A 21,378-nucleotide genomic window follows, 5' to 3' on the forward strand; every position below is an offset into this window, starting at 1 on the left:
GGGGGGGGGGGGGGGGGGAAAGCAACAAGCACCAACAACCAAACAAGAGAGAGAACCATGTACCTGCTGCTTGTTTTCTCTAGAATATGGAAGCATGGTTGAAACATGGAACATAATTTCATGCCCTTGAAAAACTGTATAGATAGAACACGTTCCTGTTGTATCATCTGCAAGGGAATACAACATCATTAGCAGGAATATATCCTTTAAGCTTTCTAAAGATCAAAGGTATTTCAGGTTCTTCTACCAAACCTTCTTTAAAAGTCATCCTTTTTTTCCGATTTATTATAGAAAATGTCCATGCTGCAAGTTTTACGTGGATCCAAACCCAAGTCTGCAACCTCATCTACGTATTCAGACACTTAAAACCTAAGAAGTCCTTCAGCCAGCCTCCTGAAATCACACACAGTTCTTCAAGCCATGATGCCTTACTATCATGAAGCAAGTAACATCAGATTATTCTTCACCCCACTCCAATATAAAATGAAACCATTCACCTTGAAAATACAGGTAATATAAATACTTTTCTTCAATTGCATTCCGTAGCAGTGATTTAAGCTAACCTGACTTTTCCCTGGTGAAGCAGAGCACTTAGCATGCACAAGGAAGTCTTTTTTGGGATTGTATTATTTCTACAATATATACGATATTCACATGCAATAAGCAAAACATTTATATTGCAGCCCCTCTACTTTTTTTTCTTCAGATGAGTTCTTACTTTTAGTGTCCAATCCTCCTCTGTAGCCTGTCCAGCCTTTCAAAGTAACTGTGTCACCCAAGAGATGCAAAAATCTTTGAAAGCTTTCACTTCCGATTTCTACATGTGGAAGGGAGAAGCATTACAACAGAAAAGCACATGTAGTAATAGAACACCTATAAAAAAATAATCAAAATATAGGAATAGGTCCTGCTCCCAGAACATGAGGACCAAAGTTTCAGCTGAATTAGTTTCTCCTCGTGTCATCCAAGCCTTCTACCTTTACAGAAACAGCATCCCAGCCTTGCAGACTATGCATCATCATGTGACAATAAACTGATCTACTTTGCTAATTTCAAGAGACTATTAAAGCCCATAGAAGAACGTGATCATGCTACAAAAATGTAAGAATGGAAGAACTAGAAACAACAGTGACTTTTTGCAGGTAACATGAATCGCATCCTTCAACTGCTTCCTTTTTCTAAATCTTAGGTTGTATAGTCTATTTCTAGAAAAGAATTTCAATGTATTGCAAGTTGTAATAACAGGTTTCCTACAGCAACCTTTAATAGTAATAGAAGATTCTATGCTACAATTCCCCCCCCCAACACAAACACGAAAACCTACCAAAACTACTGTTTGCATAACCATCACTCTCCTTCTGGCTTCCATGTGGCACTATCCTATGCTTTTTTTTTTAATTTAGATGTATAAAACAATTAAGAAGAAGGTGAAAAACTTACCATTGCTGAACATTTCATCATCTGTAAGCTGGCCATCCTTAGCATAGAGGACTCCAAATTTAAAATTCACAGATCCCTGAGAAATAAGACTAAATGTTATATGATAAAGTAATCAAACAAAAGACCTAATATAACATTTTCTCTAAGGACTTTCATAGACATACCTTTGTACACATCCTACACGTGGGAGTACGTATTTCAAACCAACTCCACTACATGCTTAAGTAGCAGATACCTAATAATTTACATTTAATCACAGATTATGAATTTTATTACATACTAAGTTGGTGATCTATTAATATGATATATTAAGCTGGTGCTTAAAATTATTTTTGACCTCATATGTTGCAAAGAAATACTACATTTTTTTACTGCAATAAGCAATTGATTTTAAAGTTGTCACAAGCATGTCAGTGCAAATATTTCAAATACAAGGCTGTATTCATTGAACAGGTCTGTGAGCTAGGAGTGGTAAGTTTACATTTACCTCTTGCTCTTCAAGAACCAATAAATCCTGTAAACAAAACAGTATCTTTAGCACACTGGTATTAAAGATAACACAAACAAAACTGTAACATCATTGTATAAAGTTTCATTTTGAAGTGGCCAGTTCAACTGACAAAGACACTTTACCTTGCAGTATCATGAAACCCTACCCATCATTATTATCCTGCTACTGAAAGAAGCAAACTAATAGCGTTTATACTTAATGACTTATTTTCCCAGAAAATAATAAAGAAAAACAATCAAACAAAAAAAGAAGACACATCCTACCTTTTGTATCTCAGGATGAAAAATTTCCCTTGGGCTCTTCTCAAATTTGTCAAGACTCATAGCACTGAAATGCAAATGAAATACTGCTTTATAGAAGGGCAAGTATGTGTTTCAACACTAAACCACTAACTGGTTACAGTAGAACTGGTTCCAAAAGGAATTGTTCAAAGAGGATCTCTGACACAGAATGTTTTGTGGAATAGCCATTTCTATCCCACAGTGCTAACCTCCAAGACTTCCTAAACTTCTTTTGGATTTTAAAAACAGAAGATCCTACATGGAGATCAGGTTTAAACTTACTGCATTTACTTATAAAGCGCAGAGCTTTATTCCATCACCCTTCACTTCGGTTTTATACATAACCATTGCAAGCATTTTTTGCACTCAATAACCTATTCTATTTTGTAAGCTTTTCTTGTCTCTCTCTTAAAATAACTGAAGGCAAGTCAAATGAAAAACAACAAGTTCAGCATCAAATTCACGCACCAAAGACCCAGAAACAGAAATACTTAAATAAGAAGCAAGATCAACTGCCTCAATAAACAGAAATACTGATTTATATCATTTTTTACTAACTTGCTTTTACTATTATTTTTGCCCATTTTTTTCCCCCCCAACCTGAATTTATAGAACTGCACATCATGTCACAGAATGTCAAATGCAGTCTGACTGGGGCACATTGAACTACCAAGAGTGAAAACTGATGCACCTTTCCATCACTCTTCATGCTAGATCACGATGCAGATGGCATTTGCTTTAGTTACTTTTGAAAGGGATTAAAATGTTCCAATTAATTTAGAAAACACAGTTTTATTAATGTAACCAAAATTCTTTGAGACCGTCTGTACCTAGATTCACACTGGCTGTAAAGAGGGTGATACGTCCAAGGAATATCGATCAGGCCTGAGGGAAGCAAAAGTAAAAGCAAAAGAATAGTCAGGGAAGGGATTTTAGTCCAAGCCCAAGTGCGCAAGAGGAGACGGCATTTATCCAGCTGATGGCAAGTGGCACAGACTCTAGGAAAAATGGGGAACGAGGCCTGAAATAAGCCTGCATTTTCCTCTGTAAAATACTGGAGCATCACAGGATGGGACATGCGAGGGTGTTCCAGCAGAAGAGTTACAACTAGCTAACAGAAGACAATGTTTCTACACCGTGGGATGCCCAACCAAAAATGCGTACATGAGCGAGAATGAAAGAGACACTAGGTTAGAAAGGGATGTTAGGAAGATATATGTCACTGATTGGTGGGCAGACACATAAGATCTGGTGCTTCTGCAGGTATAGCGTGCGGTTCTGACAACTAAAACATTAGTCAAGCCATTGCTGTAGGAGTTAGAAGAGGGGACTTAGCTCATCTTGATCAAGAAGATGAAAGAGATCTTAAGTGTTTCCAACTCACCATCTTACGCAATACATGAAGGACACCCAGGTGATCAGGCCCAGCCAGCCCTCATGAGGGGCAGGTCCTGCTTGACAAACCTTATCTCCTTCTATGATAAAGTAACCCACTTAGTGAATGAGGGAAAGGCTGTGCATGTTGTTTACCTGGACTTTAGCAAGGCCTTTGATACAGTCTCCCACAGTTTCCTCCTGGAGAAACTGGCTGCCCATGGCTTAGATGGGAGTAGTCTCCACTGGGTTAAAAACTGGCTGGACGGCCGGGCCCAGAGAGTGGTGGTGAATGGAGTTAAATCCAGTTGGAGGCTGGTCACGAGTGGTGTCCCCCAGGGCTCGGTACTGGGGCCAGCTCTCGTTAACATCTTTATCGATGATCTGGACGAGGGGATCGAGTGCACCCTCAGTCAGTTCACAGACACCACCAAGTTTGGTGGGAGTGTCGACCTGCTGGAGGGTAGAAAGGCCTTGCAGAGGGATCTGGACAGGCTGGATCGATGGGCTGAGACCAATGGGATGAAGTTCAAGAAGGCCAAGTGCTGGGTCCCGCGTCACACCAACCCCCTGCAGCGCTACAGGCTTGGGGCAGAGTGGCTGGAGCTGCCTGGCAGAAAAGGACCTGGGGGTGACGGTCGACTGTCAGCTGAACGTGAGCCAGCAATGTGTCCAGGTGGCCAAGAAGGCCAACAGTAGCTTGGCCTGTATCAGGAACAGCGTGGTGAGTAGGACTCAAGAGGTGATCGTCCCCCTGTACTCGGCACTGGTGAGGCCCCACCTTGAGGACTGTGTCCAGTTTTGGGCCCCTCACCACAAAAAAGACATGGAGGTGCTGGAGCGGGTCCAGAGAAGGGCAATGAAGCTGGTGAGGGGTCTGGAGCACAAGTCTTATGAGGAGAGGCTAAGGAAGCAGGGGTTGTTCAGCCTGGAGAAAAGGAGGCTGAGGGGAGACCTTATTGCTCTCTACAACTACCTGAACGGAGGTTGTAGAGAGGCGGGGGTCGGGCTCTTCTCCCAAGTCACAGGTGACAGGACTAGAGGAAAAGGTCTCAAGTTGCACCAGGGGAGGATATTCAGGATGGATATTAGGAAAAATTTTTACACTGAAAGGGTTATTAAGCATTGGAATAGGCTGCCCAGTGAAGTGGTTGAGGCATGGTCCCTGAAGGTGTTCAAAAGACAGGTTGACATGGTGCTGGGGGACATGGTTTAGTGATGGCTTTTTTGTCAGAGTTGGTTTGATGGTTGGACTAGATGATCTTGAAGGTCCCTTCCAACCTAGATGATTCTGTGATTACCACTCCAAATCAGAGCCGCAGCCCAGGAAATCAGAATTAAGAAGTGAGGCTCAATGGTCTGCCAGCCTCCCTGGCAAATTCAGTCGTCTGGGACCTCTCAGAAATCTTGTGGAGTTGTAGGAAAACCCAGATCTGGTGGTACTGACTTCACTTTACACCACATGCACTGTTCTCCTCTCACATCAACACTGGCAGTGTTGTCCCGTGGACCAGCTTTAACCACCAAAAGACATTTGCTTGTACTCTATAGAGATCAAAGGCTTCAAAGACCTGCAGACTGCCCATTTGTGTACCTGTTCACTAAATGAAGGCACTTCAGGGTTTCATGAGGGTAATGAAGGGTTTCGTGAGGAGGTAAAATCCTTACAGAAGATGCATTTGAAGATGCTATCAGTGAGGGATTTGAGAAAACATACCACGTGACTAGGTCATAAAAACTGCAGATTAAACTTGAACGAACACTTTGCAAACAGGTGGTCTGATATTTCAGCTGATTATAATGTTGAAAGAAATAGAAAAGGTGTTGGGCTGGCTTGCTTGCTTGCTTGATATTCTCTTCTGCCACAAAAGAAGTAGGACAGAGTATAAGCACGCCCATACAGACTCTGGCTGGGGAAAGGAATTTTCTTGGCTTCACTGACAGCATGTATAACACACTGATAGTGAGACTTATATGAAGACACTCAACTGAAGAAATAATTCTTGGTTTCTTCCCTCTTTGGTTCCTCCTGCTAGGGCCATATAATAACCACCTTTCTAGCCAAATTTGCTGTTTCTTAGGTCTGTTTATTTTCTGTCTAATTTTAAAATATATTTTTCCTTAACCACTGTAGTTCCACTTAGCATCTGTTTTCCAATAAACTTGAAAATGGTCCCTCTGCTAAAGAAAAAGTGCTAAGAATGTTTCCCCATTTTAAGTTGTCACTTTGCTATTTCGGAACACACTTTAAAAGCACTTTTTGTTGCCTTCAGTGACTAAGATTTGTTAATCTGTTTTTACTGCTTTTATAACTCTTTCATGAAAACCATGCAACACAAGCTCTGAATTACAGGAAAAGGCATATGGACAAATATCTCAGTAACAATTTATTTGTAAATACATACCTTAATATAGATTTTACTGATAAGGTTTTTGTGGGACTATAAGGGAGACATATTTTCTGAGTACCCTATAAAAAAAAAAGCTAGGAGATATTACAGGATATACTGACTTTTTCCATATATTCAAATAGGAGTATTAATAAAAACAATTCAGTAAAAAAACCCAAAGAACAAAACTGTGCTAGTTTTACTTAGCCATATTTACTACTGCTTTGGGGGGAAAAAAAAAAAAAAAGAAAAACTAAATGTGAAAAATCATGGGTGGTGCAAATTTATTTTTTACTGAGTTTTGACTACCTTGGCATATTATATAAGGGCTGCTGAAATTAACAGATATCCAAACTGTTTCTTAAAAAAATTTTATAAAAAGTGAACCATGCATGCATACAGGGACGTTTTAAATCAATTGCTTGCACAAAATGCTCCTATGTAATGTTAAGTGAAAAAAAAAATTCATTAAACAATACCAGTGAACCCATATCATACCTGCCTATTTTCTTAAGGTTGTATAAGAAAATCCTAAAAGCAGTATAAAGTCATTGCCTAAATTTATGGCAGGACACAATCAAGAACATTTTAGGCAATGTTTCTAAAAATAACACAGAGTTGCAGATAAGAACAATTTAAAAATATCTGTCATCATAGACTTCTGTCAGAAAGCTTAGTATAATGTTATCTACAAAGCTAATTTAGTTTTATCTACTATGGTAGAATTAAATGTTCTTATTGTATAAAATGAAAAGTAAGTATTAAATACCAAAATTTTGAAGAAAGCAAAAAAGTGTATGATAAACATAACCAAAACAAACAAAGGAAAAGTCACAGAAGCAGTTAAATATTTGTTTCTTACTGTTTTTCTCCAAAGTATTGAATGGTATTGAGGAACACGCTGATTATTTTGGTCAGACAGTACAACAGACAGAAAGAAAGGGTTCTTCTCTGCATCTGTACCTATATAATTTTGATGAACTGTTAAGGAAAAAACAAGAAGCATTATCAACTGTAAAGATGACACACATACCTGCTTGCACACACACAGAGAGACACACACGCATGCACAGAGACGTGTATAAATACATGCATTCATATGTAAAAATATATACTTATCTACATAAATAACTATGTACTTATATAGAGAGGTGTAAAAAAAAAAAAAAAAAAAAAAAAAGAGATAGGTACAGCCTTCAAGACCAAGAAGGGTTTCAAAATACCCCTTTTCGGTAGCAAGGGTTCCACTGCTTATAGAAACCCAACCTCTGTCTTTAGGTTAAAAATACATGAAACAAAAACTTGTTTTCTGTACAGGACAGAAAACATATTAATACTAAATTAATACCATACCATATTTAAATATATAGCAATTCAAAGCCACATTGCATTTCCGTTGATCAAAACTTCAATCTGTTAGCAAGAAGATAATTACCTTTGCCTAAAAAATATTTGAAATACCATCTTGTATGATACTCTGGGTTTTCCAAATGCACATCTGTTCTGTGCCATGTTCCTGGGGTGCAGTCTGTATTCTGAAATAGAATTGGAAGACTGTTAGATCAAATGCCAAGTGAAAAAAAGGAGAACACACTATAGGCAAAAGCCAAACAAGAGTGTCTGATTCACGAGAAGAGTTTTAGCTGTATACTGCTTTTTAAAAAGCAAAGAATTATTTTGAAGTCAGTTGTGCAGCTGAAACTAAAATTTCTCCCTCTCCTCCTCTTTTTTTTTTCTTTCCTTTTTTCTCAGTCTTTTCCTATTGTACCACCATTACGGGTAATAGCTTAATTCCACTGAAAAGAGGGTATTTCAATATGGGATTTGGAGACTAGTGGTTTTAAAACTTAAAAATAAATTAACAAACAGAATTTTGCCTCCAGGTTTCATTTTCTCAGTTCTTCCCAAAATAATCCTAAGGGACTCCTCACTAGACCAGAGCATGCTCTTGAAGTTCTTCAGTATCGTTTCTGCATTGGCTGGTTAAGGTAAATTTCCAAACATCCCTCAAGTCCTTTTCCACTAAGAATTAACACGGAGAGAAAAAGCCATTCTCCATATCCATTCGTCATATGGCCATTCATCACCCACTCAGAAAATCTTCCTGTGATACAAGCTAATCAGCTTTTGAACTGCATCAGCACTGGATGCAGAATTTAAAGCAATCTAACTATTCTGCATCAAGTCTCTGTAGGGCCAAGTTCACATGATCACTAACAGTTTACTGTTAATATTAGTTCAATGCAAGCTTACCAGGACCCTACGTGCATTTCAAGAATATGAGGTATTCTTCCTTTCAATATTAAGATGATATTTACAGCTGAAAAAGTTTTGCAAAAGAAGATCTAAAGTGAAGATAAGTAGAAGCCTAAGGGTCACTGGAGTGGTTGCAGGGACACATGACGAGTTTAACAGCACAGGAATCTAGAGGGAATGGCTCTTTCAGACTCCACTCAGCTTCTTTCTCTTGTATTTAAAAATAGGCTTAGCTGCCAAAAGACAGAACTAAGGGTGAAAAAAATGAAGCTATAACCTCATCACTCCAAGAAATGAACTTAAAAGCACAAAGGTCAGCTTCAACATCCTAGTATCACCAGGACACCAATATAAAGTGATGAACTAGAGACTGTGCAGTGTTATTCAGACTATAAGAGAGGCATTTTTCTTCTACCATGATCAGATGAGCAAAACGCTACCAAAATTAAATACCAGCTTCTCCCTTAAAAAATTAAATTGTCAAGATTGCATACTCTTGAAAGAAGAGCTAAGCCAGACTTTGGGAGGAAAAAACCACCATCTCCCTCCTCTTAGATTCTTACATTCTCATATTTATTTAGCATTTTTCAAATCCTCTTCCTTAGTAATTGACTGCAAATACATCTTTCAGTGGTGGAGAATAACTGAAGCCGATTTATTTTTTCAGCTTTCTGTGAGTATTTTTAGCCACTTACCTCACCAGAGGAGCCGTTTTCCACACGGAAGCGTCCAGCTCTTTGAATGGCTCCATCAGCATCACTAGATATAAGCTACAAGAGAGTTTAAGATAGAGATTGTAGTTCCAAAAATATCCATATGATCAGCAATCAAAGCTGGGCATGGTTTCTTCATCTCCCAAGTATCATATGGCTACCCAGAAAGAACAGATCAGCACAGCTACTACTAATTTGACTAGAGGTTTGGAAAGACCCAATTTAACTCTAAGGAGGCACGAGCAGGAGAGCCAGTCGCGTTTTCGGTACTAATCAGAAATTCTCCTGTCTCAGGATTTGGCTGCACAAACACACAGAACACCTCCAGGACTTGCCCACTTTCCAGAAACTGATCTTGAAGCTTGCCCTTTTCAAAACATCTTATAGATGTGATGATTCTTGTCCTTTCAGCTTTGGTAAGCCTAAAACTCTACTTGTTTGCAGTATTAGTGAGACTAGCAGTCTTTTACTGCATTTTATTTACTGATGTTTTCAGGAGACAGAGTGCAGCAAGAATCTCCAAATATAGTACTCAATGATGATAATGAACATAAGGTACAAGAGATGTCCTGGTCGGCTTCCAGCCGACATCAGAAAATACAGCTTCTTTCCAGCTGAAGACTTGAAAAGTTTCATAAACACTCTGGAAAGACTGCCTGGTCTTTTTATAAGGGAATCCAGGGACTACCAAAACACTGAAACTCTGTTTGTTGTTAAAAAAGCTCTTGAGAAGTCAGTAAAACATAGGATAATATGACAGTTCATATAAGTTCTGCAACACTGCTTAGGATCCCTACAAGAGAAGAGGAAAAGAATGCTGCCGATCATATTGCACGTTATTCCTCTCAATACTGTAAAAATGAGATTGTCACATACCATACCAAACTTAAGAAATGGGATCTGAACAATGTCATGGTGTATCATTCCTTGCCTCCCTCTAGCAATCCATGTTATTCTAGGATAATACTTTCTCCCTTTACTTGGTTGGAACAGTTATGGCAACATTTTGAAGTTCTCTTTGCTCTTTGCTTTGAAGTGTTCTGAGGCTATGTCAGGAATAAACTAACATGGCAAAAACTCCAACACATCCTGGTGCCTTGTATAAACTGTAAGAGAAATTATATGGACAACTAGTCATATTACACCAGTGGGAAAGATAAAGGAAAAAGTGTTTAGCGCAGAGACAAAAATAATTGTGTTGTAATAAATAAAAGGTGGAAATAATTGAGCAATTGAGATGCTGCTGAGGAAAATACTAAGCAAGAAAGGTTCAATATTAAACATTTAGATATTTGAAAGGGCAACAAGCACCTTTATATATTCGTATTCCAAAAGATAAAAAGACACACTTCCATAAAATACTAGCAGAATTTTAAGAAAACCAATCAAAAGACAAGACTATTTGCATGAGCTTACTGTGACCTTAGAATCACTGATAGATTCCTTTGCCAGAAAAGAAAAATTTAAGTACTAGTAATGAAAGAGTCTCTAAACAGAAAGCAACTCACTTGCTTTTTTGTTTAAAACACCGCATCTAATATATGCAATGTATGGAAAGAAAAGAAAGATACCTAGTGTTCTTGCAATGCAAGTTCCAGCAACTAAGCCACCAATTTACACCCAATTTACATACATATAAAAAAAAATATAGTATCCAAGGACTTTAAACTACAACTATTGCTCATAGAAACTGAGTAACTTCTTCCCACAGTAAGAGAGCTGGAGTTAGTTTCTTTATCCCTCCTCACTTCTGTTTTCCTACAGTAAGTTTATGTAATTTCATTACGGCCTTGTACACAGTGACATTATTTTAACTGCTGACAGACTGCTATTTTCAGAGCAGAGAAGACATTTATATATGAGAAAAATAAAGTGCCAACTTAATATTTTAATTCAAAGAAAATGCAGAATAACTGTCAGATTTCAGATAACGGTGTTCAATATCCTTATTTTGACTAGTTCTTTTAATTTTAAACCCTTTCCCACTACTCTGAGGCATGTACACAAATTCACGTACACACATATATATGTACACATACGAGCACGCACACAGTTTTTAATTAACATAATTGCAAGCACTTCATCAAATACTACTCTAATATTTTGCTATTTTCAGCTTAAGAGAGGAAAAAAGGCTCAATTTCTACCTGAGGTAAACACGATATCTATATAATGCTTCCTGAGCCATTATGATGAAGTATTCATAAATAAGGTAGTAAAAAGATTTCATAGCACAGGTCTAGTACATTTATTCTGAAGTCTCTGTTTATTAGCCTGTAACTTTAAAGTCCAGCTTAGAAAGCACATTTTCCAAACAAGAGACAATTTTTTACCTGGAAACAAAAAGGACTTGAGCTCTGCATTGTAATGCTGCTAAAATCAAAGAACAGGCTATGTAAACTTACAAGCTCCACTGATCCATAATGCTTTCTGCTAAACTCTCCGCGTCTGCAACCCAAATCTTCAGAGACAGAGCTGGAATAGAAACGCTTCATCAGTGTACACAAGTCAACCAGCCTCAGATTTCCTGCAATGCTACACCCTGTCATTAACAAATATCATTTCTGCTGAACAAGTTTCGCAGTGCATGAACTCATTGCTGCAGGGAACACTCTTTGTTCATTGTAGTCATTGCAGTCTGGCTTTCATATTACCCCCAAAGAAAAAGAAACATCTCCAGAGGTCCTTTCCAACCCCGTATCATTCTGTGATTCTGTGTGCTAACTGGAAGCAAAAGCTATTATTAAATTAAATATTTACTCATGATGTGTTCAGTTCCAAAGCAGGTGGTGGCTTATAACCACGTTTGAAATCTGCATTTCATCTAAAGGAAGAAAAACCCACAGTAAACTTAATGTCTTGAATAGGACAACTGCACTTATTATGGTCACTCTTATTATGTTGCAACTGTTTTTTTCCTAGTCTTTTTTTAGCCTACACACAAAATGAAACTAAATTACTTTAATTCAAAAGCATAAGGAAATGTGTTGTTTGTAAACTAAGTATTTCAGAGCCTTACCATACTTGTTATCAAAAAAATAAATGTTAAAGCCTGAAATTCAAACAGCTTGTACCCTAATTGAAAATAACAACTCCTCCTTTTTCCCCATGAGAAAAGAAATAGTATTAAAAATTTAGAGATACATAAATAACAGATGAGCCACAGCAAGAGTCAGTTCCAGTGAGTAAGGCTATATGGGATTGCTACCTGAAAAAAGCACACCCCAAAAATGGAATTTTCAAAGTTTGCAGCAATACATCTCTATCTTTTCACATTTGTGACACTGAGAATTTTCAGAGCCTTATAAACTGGACAAAGATGAAACAATATTAAATATATATGGAAACCAACAGAATAAACTGTTCTTAAGTCAGGAAGTCTGAGCATACAGAAATAGGTTCAAATCTTAAGCAATGACACACCACCAGGACCTCATGTCCAATGCTTTCATATTGGACGTAGGACATACCTACCACCACTGCTGCTGGACCTTGGGTGAACCTTGCCTTGCAATACCACAGTGTTACAACACCGAGTGCTCCTCTAAGCCTGCGATACGGAGAATATGGCCCACAGGAGTGAAATGATTGAATGTACCTGCAAGCTGCACATCTACAATAACTTCTGTTACTTCTACTTCATGTGGTTTTGTAGCAGTAATTGACATGCTCATTTAAAGTTTATTTGGAAAGTCTCTTTTCACCCTACTCCTATATGTGTCATTTACAAGGAGATCATGTATGTTCTACATTTGACTGCAAATGCATCATCTTTGTCCATCCTTCCATCATCTGAAGGGAAGCATAAAAATAAACTCCAAACTTTACTACAGCATGGCTTGCAGGAAAGAAAAATTTTGAAGCTATTACTCACGAGTTCTCATCTTTTCTTTCAGAAGGAAACACATATAAATCTGGCTAACAAGTTTTTCTCTGCAGTTATTAAGACCAAGTAACATAAGACTATTTCAGGATTAGCATCTATACAGACAAAAATAAAGACATCAGATTTTATTTTCCCTTCCACATGGAACCAAGAGTTACTAAGTTTATTTTTGTATGGGTTGAAAGTGATGCTTTGCCTCTTCATACACTTTGGAGAGAATTTGGAAAGTTCAGATAAAACCTAAGAAGTAATAACGTGTCTAATGTAACTTTTAGAATTCCTGCATTTTGACATACACAAGAAATTTGGCAGATGCTTCATGGAATAAATGGAATTCCTCATTTGCAATATATTCTAAAGCATTGTGAGGTTTGTTTTTTTTACTTTCACAGAAAAATCAGGTAATCATGGTAATGTTAGCATTTTCTTTGTGTGCTACTTTTGTTCTACAGAATTCTTTTTAGTGGCTAGGTGTACAAGTTGCCTTAGAAACCACTGTAAAAGCAATTCCAATCAATGAACACTTGTCACTATCATTACTGGTGGCAGAATGTTATGGAAACAGCAGTCAAGAGAGATTTTGCTGTCACTGAGCTCCGAAATTCAGTCTTTGATCAAATGAAGAAACATATGTAAGATGACAATTCAAGGAGTGCATTAAAAAAAAAAAAAAAAGTCCAACAACAGTCACTAGCAGAATAAATCTTTTGAAGTCTTGGGAAACCCAGGTCGCCGTTTTGCATGTCTGGCATTTGAACAACCCCAAACACAAGACAAATTAGAAAGTCACCACAAAGAACATCTGGCCTACCAGACTTTAAATGGAGCCATCTCCTCCTGGCTAATTTTTAGATACTTTCATCAGTTATGCACTATCTCCACAAAGCAGGAGAAAAAGCAAGCTGACGTTTATAAAACTGAACTACTTTCTGCCTTGTGGCAAAACTAACCTCAAAATGCATGAAACTAGTGGAAAATGCCATCTCGTGAATTACCTGCATGATAAACCCAGGGAGTTACGAAGGCCTTTTAGAACTATCTGCCTACACACAAACTAAGCCTATTCCTTACTTTGGTGATATTTCAGCTCAGTGAAAGCCAAACTCTATCAGCAAAAATATGCTGAGATCTGAGTATATTAATGCTGCAGAGATTACAAAGTCAGTAGCTAACAAAAAAAACTTTAAAAATAAAATATGAAAAGAGTATTCAAAATCAAATCATATAACATAATATAAAAAAAAAAAAAAATCACAGAACGGGTTGGGTTGGAAGGGAGCTTTAAAGGCCATCTAGTCCAACACCCTGCAGTGGGAAGGGACATCTTCAACTAGACCAGGTTGCTGAGAGCCCCATCTAACCTGGCCTTGAACAGCTCCAGGGATGGGGCAGCCACAGTTTCTCTGGACAATCTAGGCCAGTGTCTCACCACCCTCTTTTACCCTCACAGTGTAAAAGATTTCTCCCTTCTATCTAGTCTAAATCTACCCTATTTTAGCTTAAAACCATTACCCCTTGTCCTATTACAACAGGCCCTGCTAAAAAGGTAGTCCCTGTCTTTCTTATAAACCCCCTTAAAGTACTGGAAGGGGCTCTAAGGTCTCCCCAGAGCCTTCTCTTCTCCAGGCTGAACCTCCCCAACTCTCTCAGCCTGTCCTCACAGCAGAGGGGCTCCAGCCCTTGCAGCATCTCCGTGGCCTCCTTTGGCCCCACTCCAACAGGTCCATGTCTCTCCTGCGCTGAGGACTCCAGAGCTGGATGCAGCAGTCCATGTGGGGTCTTACCAGGGCAGAGAAGAGGGGCAGAATCACCTCCCTCGTGTGGGAGCTGGCCATGCTGCTAATCACAAGTCCTTCTCAGCAGGTCTCATCTCTATCCCTCCATTCCCAGCCTGTGCTGATACTGGGGGGTTGCCCTGACCCAGGTGCAGGACCCTGCACTTGGCCTTGCTGAATCTCATGAGATTCTCATGGGCCCTTCTCAAGCTTGCCAGGTGCCTCTGGATGACATCCTGTCCTTCAGGCATGTCAACCACACCACTCAGCTTGGTGTCATCCGCAAACTTCCTCAGGTTGCACTCAATCACACTATGTCATTGATGAAGATATTAAACAGCATTGGTCCCAATATGGACCCCTGAGGAACACCACTTGTCACCGATCTCCATCTGAACATTGAGACATAGACCACTACCCTGTGGATGCGACCGTCCAACCAATTCCCAATCCACTGAACAGTCCACCCATCAAATCTGTATCACTCCAATTTAGAGAGAAGGATGTTGTAGGGGACTGTATGAAAATCCTTACAGAAGTTCAGACAGACAATATAGGTATACAACACATGAATGCACTAATGTAACAGAATATGTGTTATCGAGTTAAAGGAGGACATGATGTGAAAGCCATTAATTTAGAAATACAAAAAATAAAAATGTACATTAAGGTATATGCCTGGCAGCACAGTAAAGAGTCCAGAAAGTAACGTCAAAAACATGGTGGCAGAATTAAGAACAGACACTGGCCTGATCTTTATTAGGATTAAGATACATCCCAACGACGACTACTGCAGTAACATCTCCCAACCAGAGAGTCACAACAAAAAGTGAGGTGCAGAGTAAGTTTGGTCTCTACCGTACAAATCTTTTTCTTCCTCAACATGAAAAGATAATTGTGCTCCACACTCTGTCAGATGTAATCAACATTGCTTCTAGCAAAGTTCTGGAGGCCAATTAGCCCAAAGAAAGGTTCACCATAAATACTCCCTGATGTCCATGAGGGAGAGGATGTTGAAGGAGACTATCTGATCCACAAACCTAGTTTACCTGCACTTGCAAATACAACAGTCTTCACAACTGATATGACATCTACAAAACTGTATTCTCTATCACATGAATATATAACATCTATTCCAGATTCTCCAAAAAAACTTTTGATCTAAACAATCCCAGTATGGTTATTAGATTACTTTGTTTTTAGAATTTCCATAATGACAAGCCATAAAATAGCTGCCTTTAGGACGCACTCCAGCGCTTCACATTTAATCAGCTTTGCTGGCCACAGAATGACAGGAAGCAGAGCTGCTGCACAGTTCTGCCACTGCACAATAGACATAACAATAAGCATGCAGACAGTAGCCAACAGCACTATACATAAAATAACAAGGGGACAGCACTGTCACATTCTGCAAGGAAACTGGCAGAGGCTTCACGCTATTGTTCACCAGGTCTTGAGAAGAAGAGTTACCGCAATACCACAGCTAGCCTCCAGTGCAACCCCACGGTAACACATACCTACAGTGACACAAGTGAGGAAGACAGATGGGACATCCACGCATGCCTTGTAAGATGAACCCACAGGACTCCATTCCAGCCCAAATACCCAAGATCTACCCCTACTAAGGGTACAGCGATTCACAGATGCAGCGAGACAGGGTATATTCATCCACTGATGCAGAGAACACCAAAAGCAAGCGAGTTTAATGGGAGAAATAATCTATTTTCTTAGACCGCACAATATAGATGGAAAACACAAACAAGATCAGAAAAACCATAAAGAACAGTCTGAGCCTCTGAAAGATTTATGCTCCTATCCTCTCCACAAACTACATTCCAATAATTTAATGAAATACGTTGTCTTACCACAAACCACACCTTTTGTTATCAGGAGCATTTTTCTGACAGCACTCTTGCTATTTGAAAACCATGAGTATATCTGAGAAAAATGCTGATTTAAAAAATAGCGGTTTAATGTTAATATTCTTAGACATTTGCATCCCAATTCAAAGTACCTAAAACATACCTAACTTTCACATGCACTACCAGTCCTTTTAAAAATCAGAATGATACCCAATGTTAATCTCTGCTTCTTCTCAACCTAACTACTTCATATAACACTTCTACTTCATATCATACTTGTAATCTGCTTTGTATCAAGCACTTAAAGCAGAATCTCACACCAACACACAGACAAGCTTGTGAAAGTTAACCATCTTAGCCTCAATTTATGCATTGCTAAGATTTACATTATGATGCTATTTACACAAGTGCACATATTCCTCAATGAATTCTAGCCTTCTTCATTCAGGGTACCACTGAGATCTGTACTCATCAATTCTCTGAGATATCACATGATCTAATTTTAAAAATATGCTGTGATTAATACAGCTTTTTGTACTAATTTTCTTCATTGGATTACATCCTTCCTCAGTCCTGACCTGACCTACATCAGAAAACACTGTTGCTTCAGTTATGACAGTTTTAAAATAGTTTTCATCCTACTAAGATGAACTGCCAGCACTGTTATTTTACCAGTGGCTCAGACCAGTTTGGCTTAATAATTTACAATGTACTTAGACTGTAAAGTGTTTTAATACAGATAAGCCTTTATTCACATAAAAAAACCCATCTTATACACAATTCTACAGCACCCAGGGTATATTCTACCTCCCTCTCCCATTTGTTTGGGAACACAGGTGCTGCTGTGTGAATGTACAGTGACAGGGGAGAGGAGGGAGAACCAGCCTCCTCCCATTTCAACAGAAGCTCCTACAAACTTCAACAGACCTGGAAGTCGAACAACAAAAGCAAGCTTAAACATATTTTCTAATCTAAAGTTAGGCATGTATTTTTAGGACCACAAGTTTTGTCTTTCGGGAAAGCACTCTGCTTGGGGGCGGGGGGCTGTGGCAGAAGGGGTCGAGTTTGCCGACGACACCGGCGTGACCACAACGACAAAGCCCGCCTGCCCCCAGGGCTCGCCACTCTCCTGGCCGCCGGGACCTCCGCTCGCCGCTGCCGGCGCACCTCTCTCCGCCGCAGAGGCGGGCACAGCCACCCGCGCGCTCGGCAGGCGGGCGATCGCCGCCGCTGTCCCGGCGGCCCCGCAGACACCGAGCGCGCTGCGGAACCGGCCCCGCGGATGCCCACCTGGGGCCCCGCCCGCGCCAGCCCCAGCGGCCCCCGAGGGAGGCGGCCGCGGCGCCGGGACTCCCGGCCGCCCCGGGGAGCCTCCGGCGCCGCCGCTCTAACCCCGCAGCCAGTGGAAGCACAACACCGCCTCTGCGCCACCGACAGCGCAGGCCTGCGCCGCGCCCCGCCCGAGCTCGGTCCCCGCCGCCCCGGCTCCGGTACCGCTGAGTGAGGCCAAGGAAGCGGGTGGAGGCCGCCTCGGCGCCGCTTGGCTCCATACGGGCGTACGGCCGCAAGCCTCACCGCTCCAGCGCCGCTCCCGCCGCTCCGTGCGCACATCCCGCCTGCGCCCGCCCCGGTCCGCGAGTCACCGAGGCGCCGCGGCGGCTGCCGGCAGGGCCCGCCGGGAGCTGTAGTCCCGGGCGGCCCGGCCCCGGCCCTCGCGAATGGCGGGGGGGGCCGCCACGCTGCTCCCGCAGAGCCGTTATCTCTCAGCTAGTGCTACTCAATAGGAGCCAACCCCTCTGCCACCTCCCCATTCACCTGCGGTCCCTTCCGTGTTCCTTAATACTGCTACTGCTGCACCAGTAAAGGCACTGTGAGAGCTGGCACCAGCGGGACCCAAGACCAACCACAAAACCACGGATGAAGTGCAAAGAGTAAATTTATTCTCGATACCTCACAAACCGGGACACCTTAGAAGCAGCAGCCAGGCAGAGGCACGTAGGCACGGCGGAGTTCTTCCTTGCTAGAGAGTGGTTTTGGGAGAGTCCTTGTTAACGAGAGACAGCCTGAACCTGTTGGATTTTGCTGGTGTATCGGGGATTCACACAGGTATAGTTTACCATTGCACTTTGACCTTTCCTAAAGCCTGGAGGAATCTCCAGCATGTTGGACAGGGTGGCTCCGAGTCCCTCACAGGCCTACGGTATCCAAACACAGGTGTTCCACTGGTCAAGTGCACAAGACTGAAAACTGATTAGTGTGATATATGTGTTTCTCAGCGCCCTGGGTGCAAGTCAGTTGAGCATGTTTACAACCCTCCTTCCGATACTCTCTTACTTTCCCACAGGCACATAAAATGTTTTTTCAACCTGCTCACCTACAGCTCAGAAGTTGTCTCCGGACTGACATTCTCATGTTCAATCATGAGAATTGGGGTGAAACCTTACCCAGGAAGGAACAACAGCTCAATTCAGAGTTACTTCTTTAACAAAGTTGAAAAGTCAGACAGCACTTGGGCACAGTCTTTGGCTTGCTAGGCCGTCACCATCTCACTTCAATCGCAGTTGAGTCTTAAATTCCAGCCAGGGTGGAATGCAGGCACAGAGCCACTGCGTGAAAAAGAGCCATAAAAATTGAAGTTTAGGGTTTTTTTAAATGTTGGGGGTAGGAGGCAGGAAGCACTTCTGTAGTATGCAATAATTTCAATGCTGCAATAAATCTTGAACACGATAAAAACCACAATATTTTTTACACAAAAGGCTGCCTTCCATACAACATGCTGCAATTCTTGTTCCATTTTCTCAAACAACAAGCACAGAAAGATGGAAATGAGAAAGGTAGTTGCAAATTTAGAAAACAGTGTGTCCTAAGAGGTATGCTGTAAATGCATTGGTTTGGATGCTGTCTAGCTAAAATTTGAGATTCCTATTGGCAGCTTTTAGCAATGACAGGTATTTCTAGTATTCTGTTGCAGGATGCAGCATGTCTCTGCAATAAGAGAATGGCAGTCACAAATAGAACTGCCATAGCTTTATTTGTAATTACTGCTGATTCTGTACAGAATCATAGGATTGTCTAGGTTGGAAGGGACCTTTAAGATCATCTAGTCCAACCATCAACCTAACTCTCATAAAAAAAACCCCACCCACCAAAAAACCCGCCATCACTAAACCGCGTCACTAAGCACTATGTCTACCCGTCCTTTAAATACCTCCAGGGACCATGCCTCAACCACTTCCCTGGGCAGCCCATTCCAATGCTTAATAACCCTTTCAGTGTAAAAATTTTTCCGGATATCCAATATGAACCTCCCCTGGTGCAACTTGAGGCCGTTTCCTCTTGTCCTATTGCCTGTGACTTGGAAGAAGAGACCGATCCCCCACCTCCCTTCAACCTCCTTTTAGGGAGTTGTAGAGCGCGATAAGGTCTTCCCTCAGCCTTCTTTTTACAGACTGAACAAACCTAGCTCCCTCAGTCTTTCCTCAAAAGACTTCACTAAACCATGTCCCCCAGTACCATGTCAACCTGTCTTTTGAACACCTTCAGGGACCATGCCTCAACCACTTCACTGGGCAGCCTATTCCAATGCTTAATTTGGATTGCTTCCAGTGTAAAAATTTTTCCTAATATCCAACCTGAACCTCCCCTGGTGCAACTTGAGACCTTTTCCTCTAGTCCTGTCACCTGTGACTTGGGACGCCACTCTCCTGGCCGCCGGGACCTCCGCTCGCCGCTGCCGGCGCACCTCTCTCCGCCGCAGAGGCGGGCACAGCCACCCGCGCGCTCGGCAGGCGGGCGATCGCCGCCGCTGTCCCGGCGGCCCCGCAGACACCGAGCGCGCTGCGGAACCGGCCCCGCGGATGCCCACCTGGGGCCCCGCCCGCGCCAGCCCCAGCGGCCCCCGAGGGAGGCGGCCGCGGCGCCGGGACTCCCGGCCGCCCCGGGGAGCCTCCGGCGCCGCCGCTCTAACCCCGCAGCCAGTGGAAGCACAACACCGCCTCTGCGCCACCGACAGCGCAGGCCTGCGCCGCGCCCCGCCCGAGCTCGGTCCCCGCCGCCCCGGCTCCGGTACCGCTGAGTGAGGCCAAGGAAGCGGGTGGAGGCCGCCTCGGCGCCGCTTGGCTCCATACGGGCGTACGGCCGCAAGCCTCACCGCTCCAGCGCCGCTCCCGCCGCTCCGTGCGCACATCCCGCCTGCGCCCGCCCCGGTCCGCGAGTCACCGAGGCGCCGCGGCGGCTGCCGGCAGGGCCCGCCGGGAGCTGTAGTCCCGGGCGGCCCGGCCCCGGCCCTCGCGAATGGCGGGGGGGGCCGCCACGCTGCTCCCGCAGAGCCGTTATCTCTCAGCTAGTGCTACTCAATAGGAGCCAACCCCTCTGCCACCTCCCCATTCACCTGCGGTCCCTTCCGTGTTCCTTAATACTGCTACTGCTGCACCAGTAAAGGCACTGTGAGAGCTGGCACCAGCGGGACCCAAGACCAACCACAAAACCACGGATGAAGTGCAAAGAGTAAATTTATTCTCGATACCTCACAAACCGGGACACCTTAGAAGCAGCAGCCAGGCAGAGGCACGTAGGCACGGCGGAGTTCTTCCTTGCTAGAGAGTGGTTTTGGGAGAGTCCTTGTTAACGAGAGACAGCCTGAACCTGTTGGATTTTGCTGGTGTATCGGGGATTCACACAGGTATAGTTTACCATTGCACTTTGACCTTTCCTAAAGCCTGGAGGAATCTCCAGCATGTTGGACAGGGTGGCTCCGAGTCCCTCACAGGCCTACGGTATCCAAACACAGGTGTTCCACTGGTCAAGTGCACAAGACTGAAAACTGATTAGTGTGATATATGTGTTTCTCAGCGCCCTGGGTGCAAGTCAGTTGAGCATGTTTACAACCCT

General features: G+C 42.3%; 1 protein-coding gene across 1 annotated transcript in view; it reads right to left on the reverse strand.

The window, feature by feature from the left end:
- Positions 1 to 18,104, reverse strand: part of GARNL3 (GTPase activating Rap/RanGAP domain-like 3) — a 54,528-nt gene extending 36,424 nt beyond the window's left edge. Inside the window, exons 1-11 of the mRNA XM_014942812.1 lie at positions 17,983 to 18,104; positions 11,371 to 11,440; positions 8,948 to 9,022; positions 7,432 to 7,531; positions 6,859 to 6,977; positions 6,012 to 6,076; positions 2,215 to 2,278; positions 1,928 to 1,954; positions 1,441 to 1,516; positions 719 to 817; positions 64 to 167 (exon numbers count right to left, since the gene is read on the reverse strand). Of these exons, the coding sequence (XP_014798298.1) occupies positions 64 to 167; positions 719 to 817; positions 1,441 to 1,516; positions 1,928 to 1,954; positions 2,215 to 2,278; positions 6,012 to 6,076; positions 6,859 to 6,977; positions 7,432 to 7,531; positions 8,948 to 9,022; positions 11,371 to 11,440; positions 17,983 to 18,038 (855 nt within the window). The 5' untranslated portion in view covers positions 18,039 to 18,104. The remainder of the gene's footprint in view (positions 1 to 63; positions 168 to 718; positions 818 to 1,440; positions 1,517 to 1,927; positions 1,955 to 2,214; positions 2,279 to 6,011; positions 6,077 to 6,858; positions 6,978 to 7,431; positions 7,532 to 8,947; positions 9,023 to 11,370; positions 11,441 to 17,982) is intronic.
- Between the last annotated feature and the right edge of the window lie 3,274 nt (positions 18,105 to 21,378).

Source organism: Calidris pugnax, unplaced genomic scaffold (assembly GCF_001431845.1).
Source record: "Calidris pugnax isolate Ruff unplaced genomic scaffold, ASM143184v1 scaffold102, whole genome shotgun sequence".
Classification (NCBI taxonomy): Eukaryota; Metazoa; Chordata; class Aves; order Charadriiformes; family Scolopacidae; genus Calidris; species Calidris pugnax.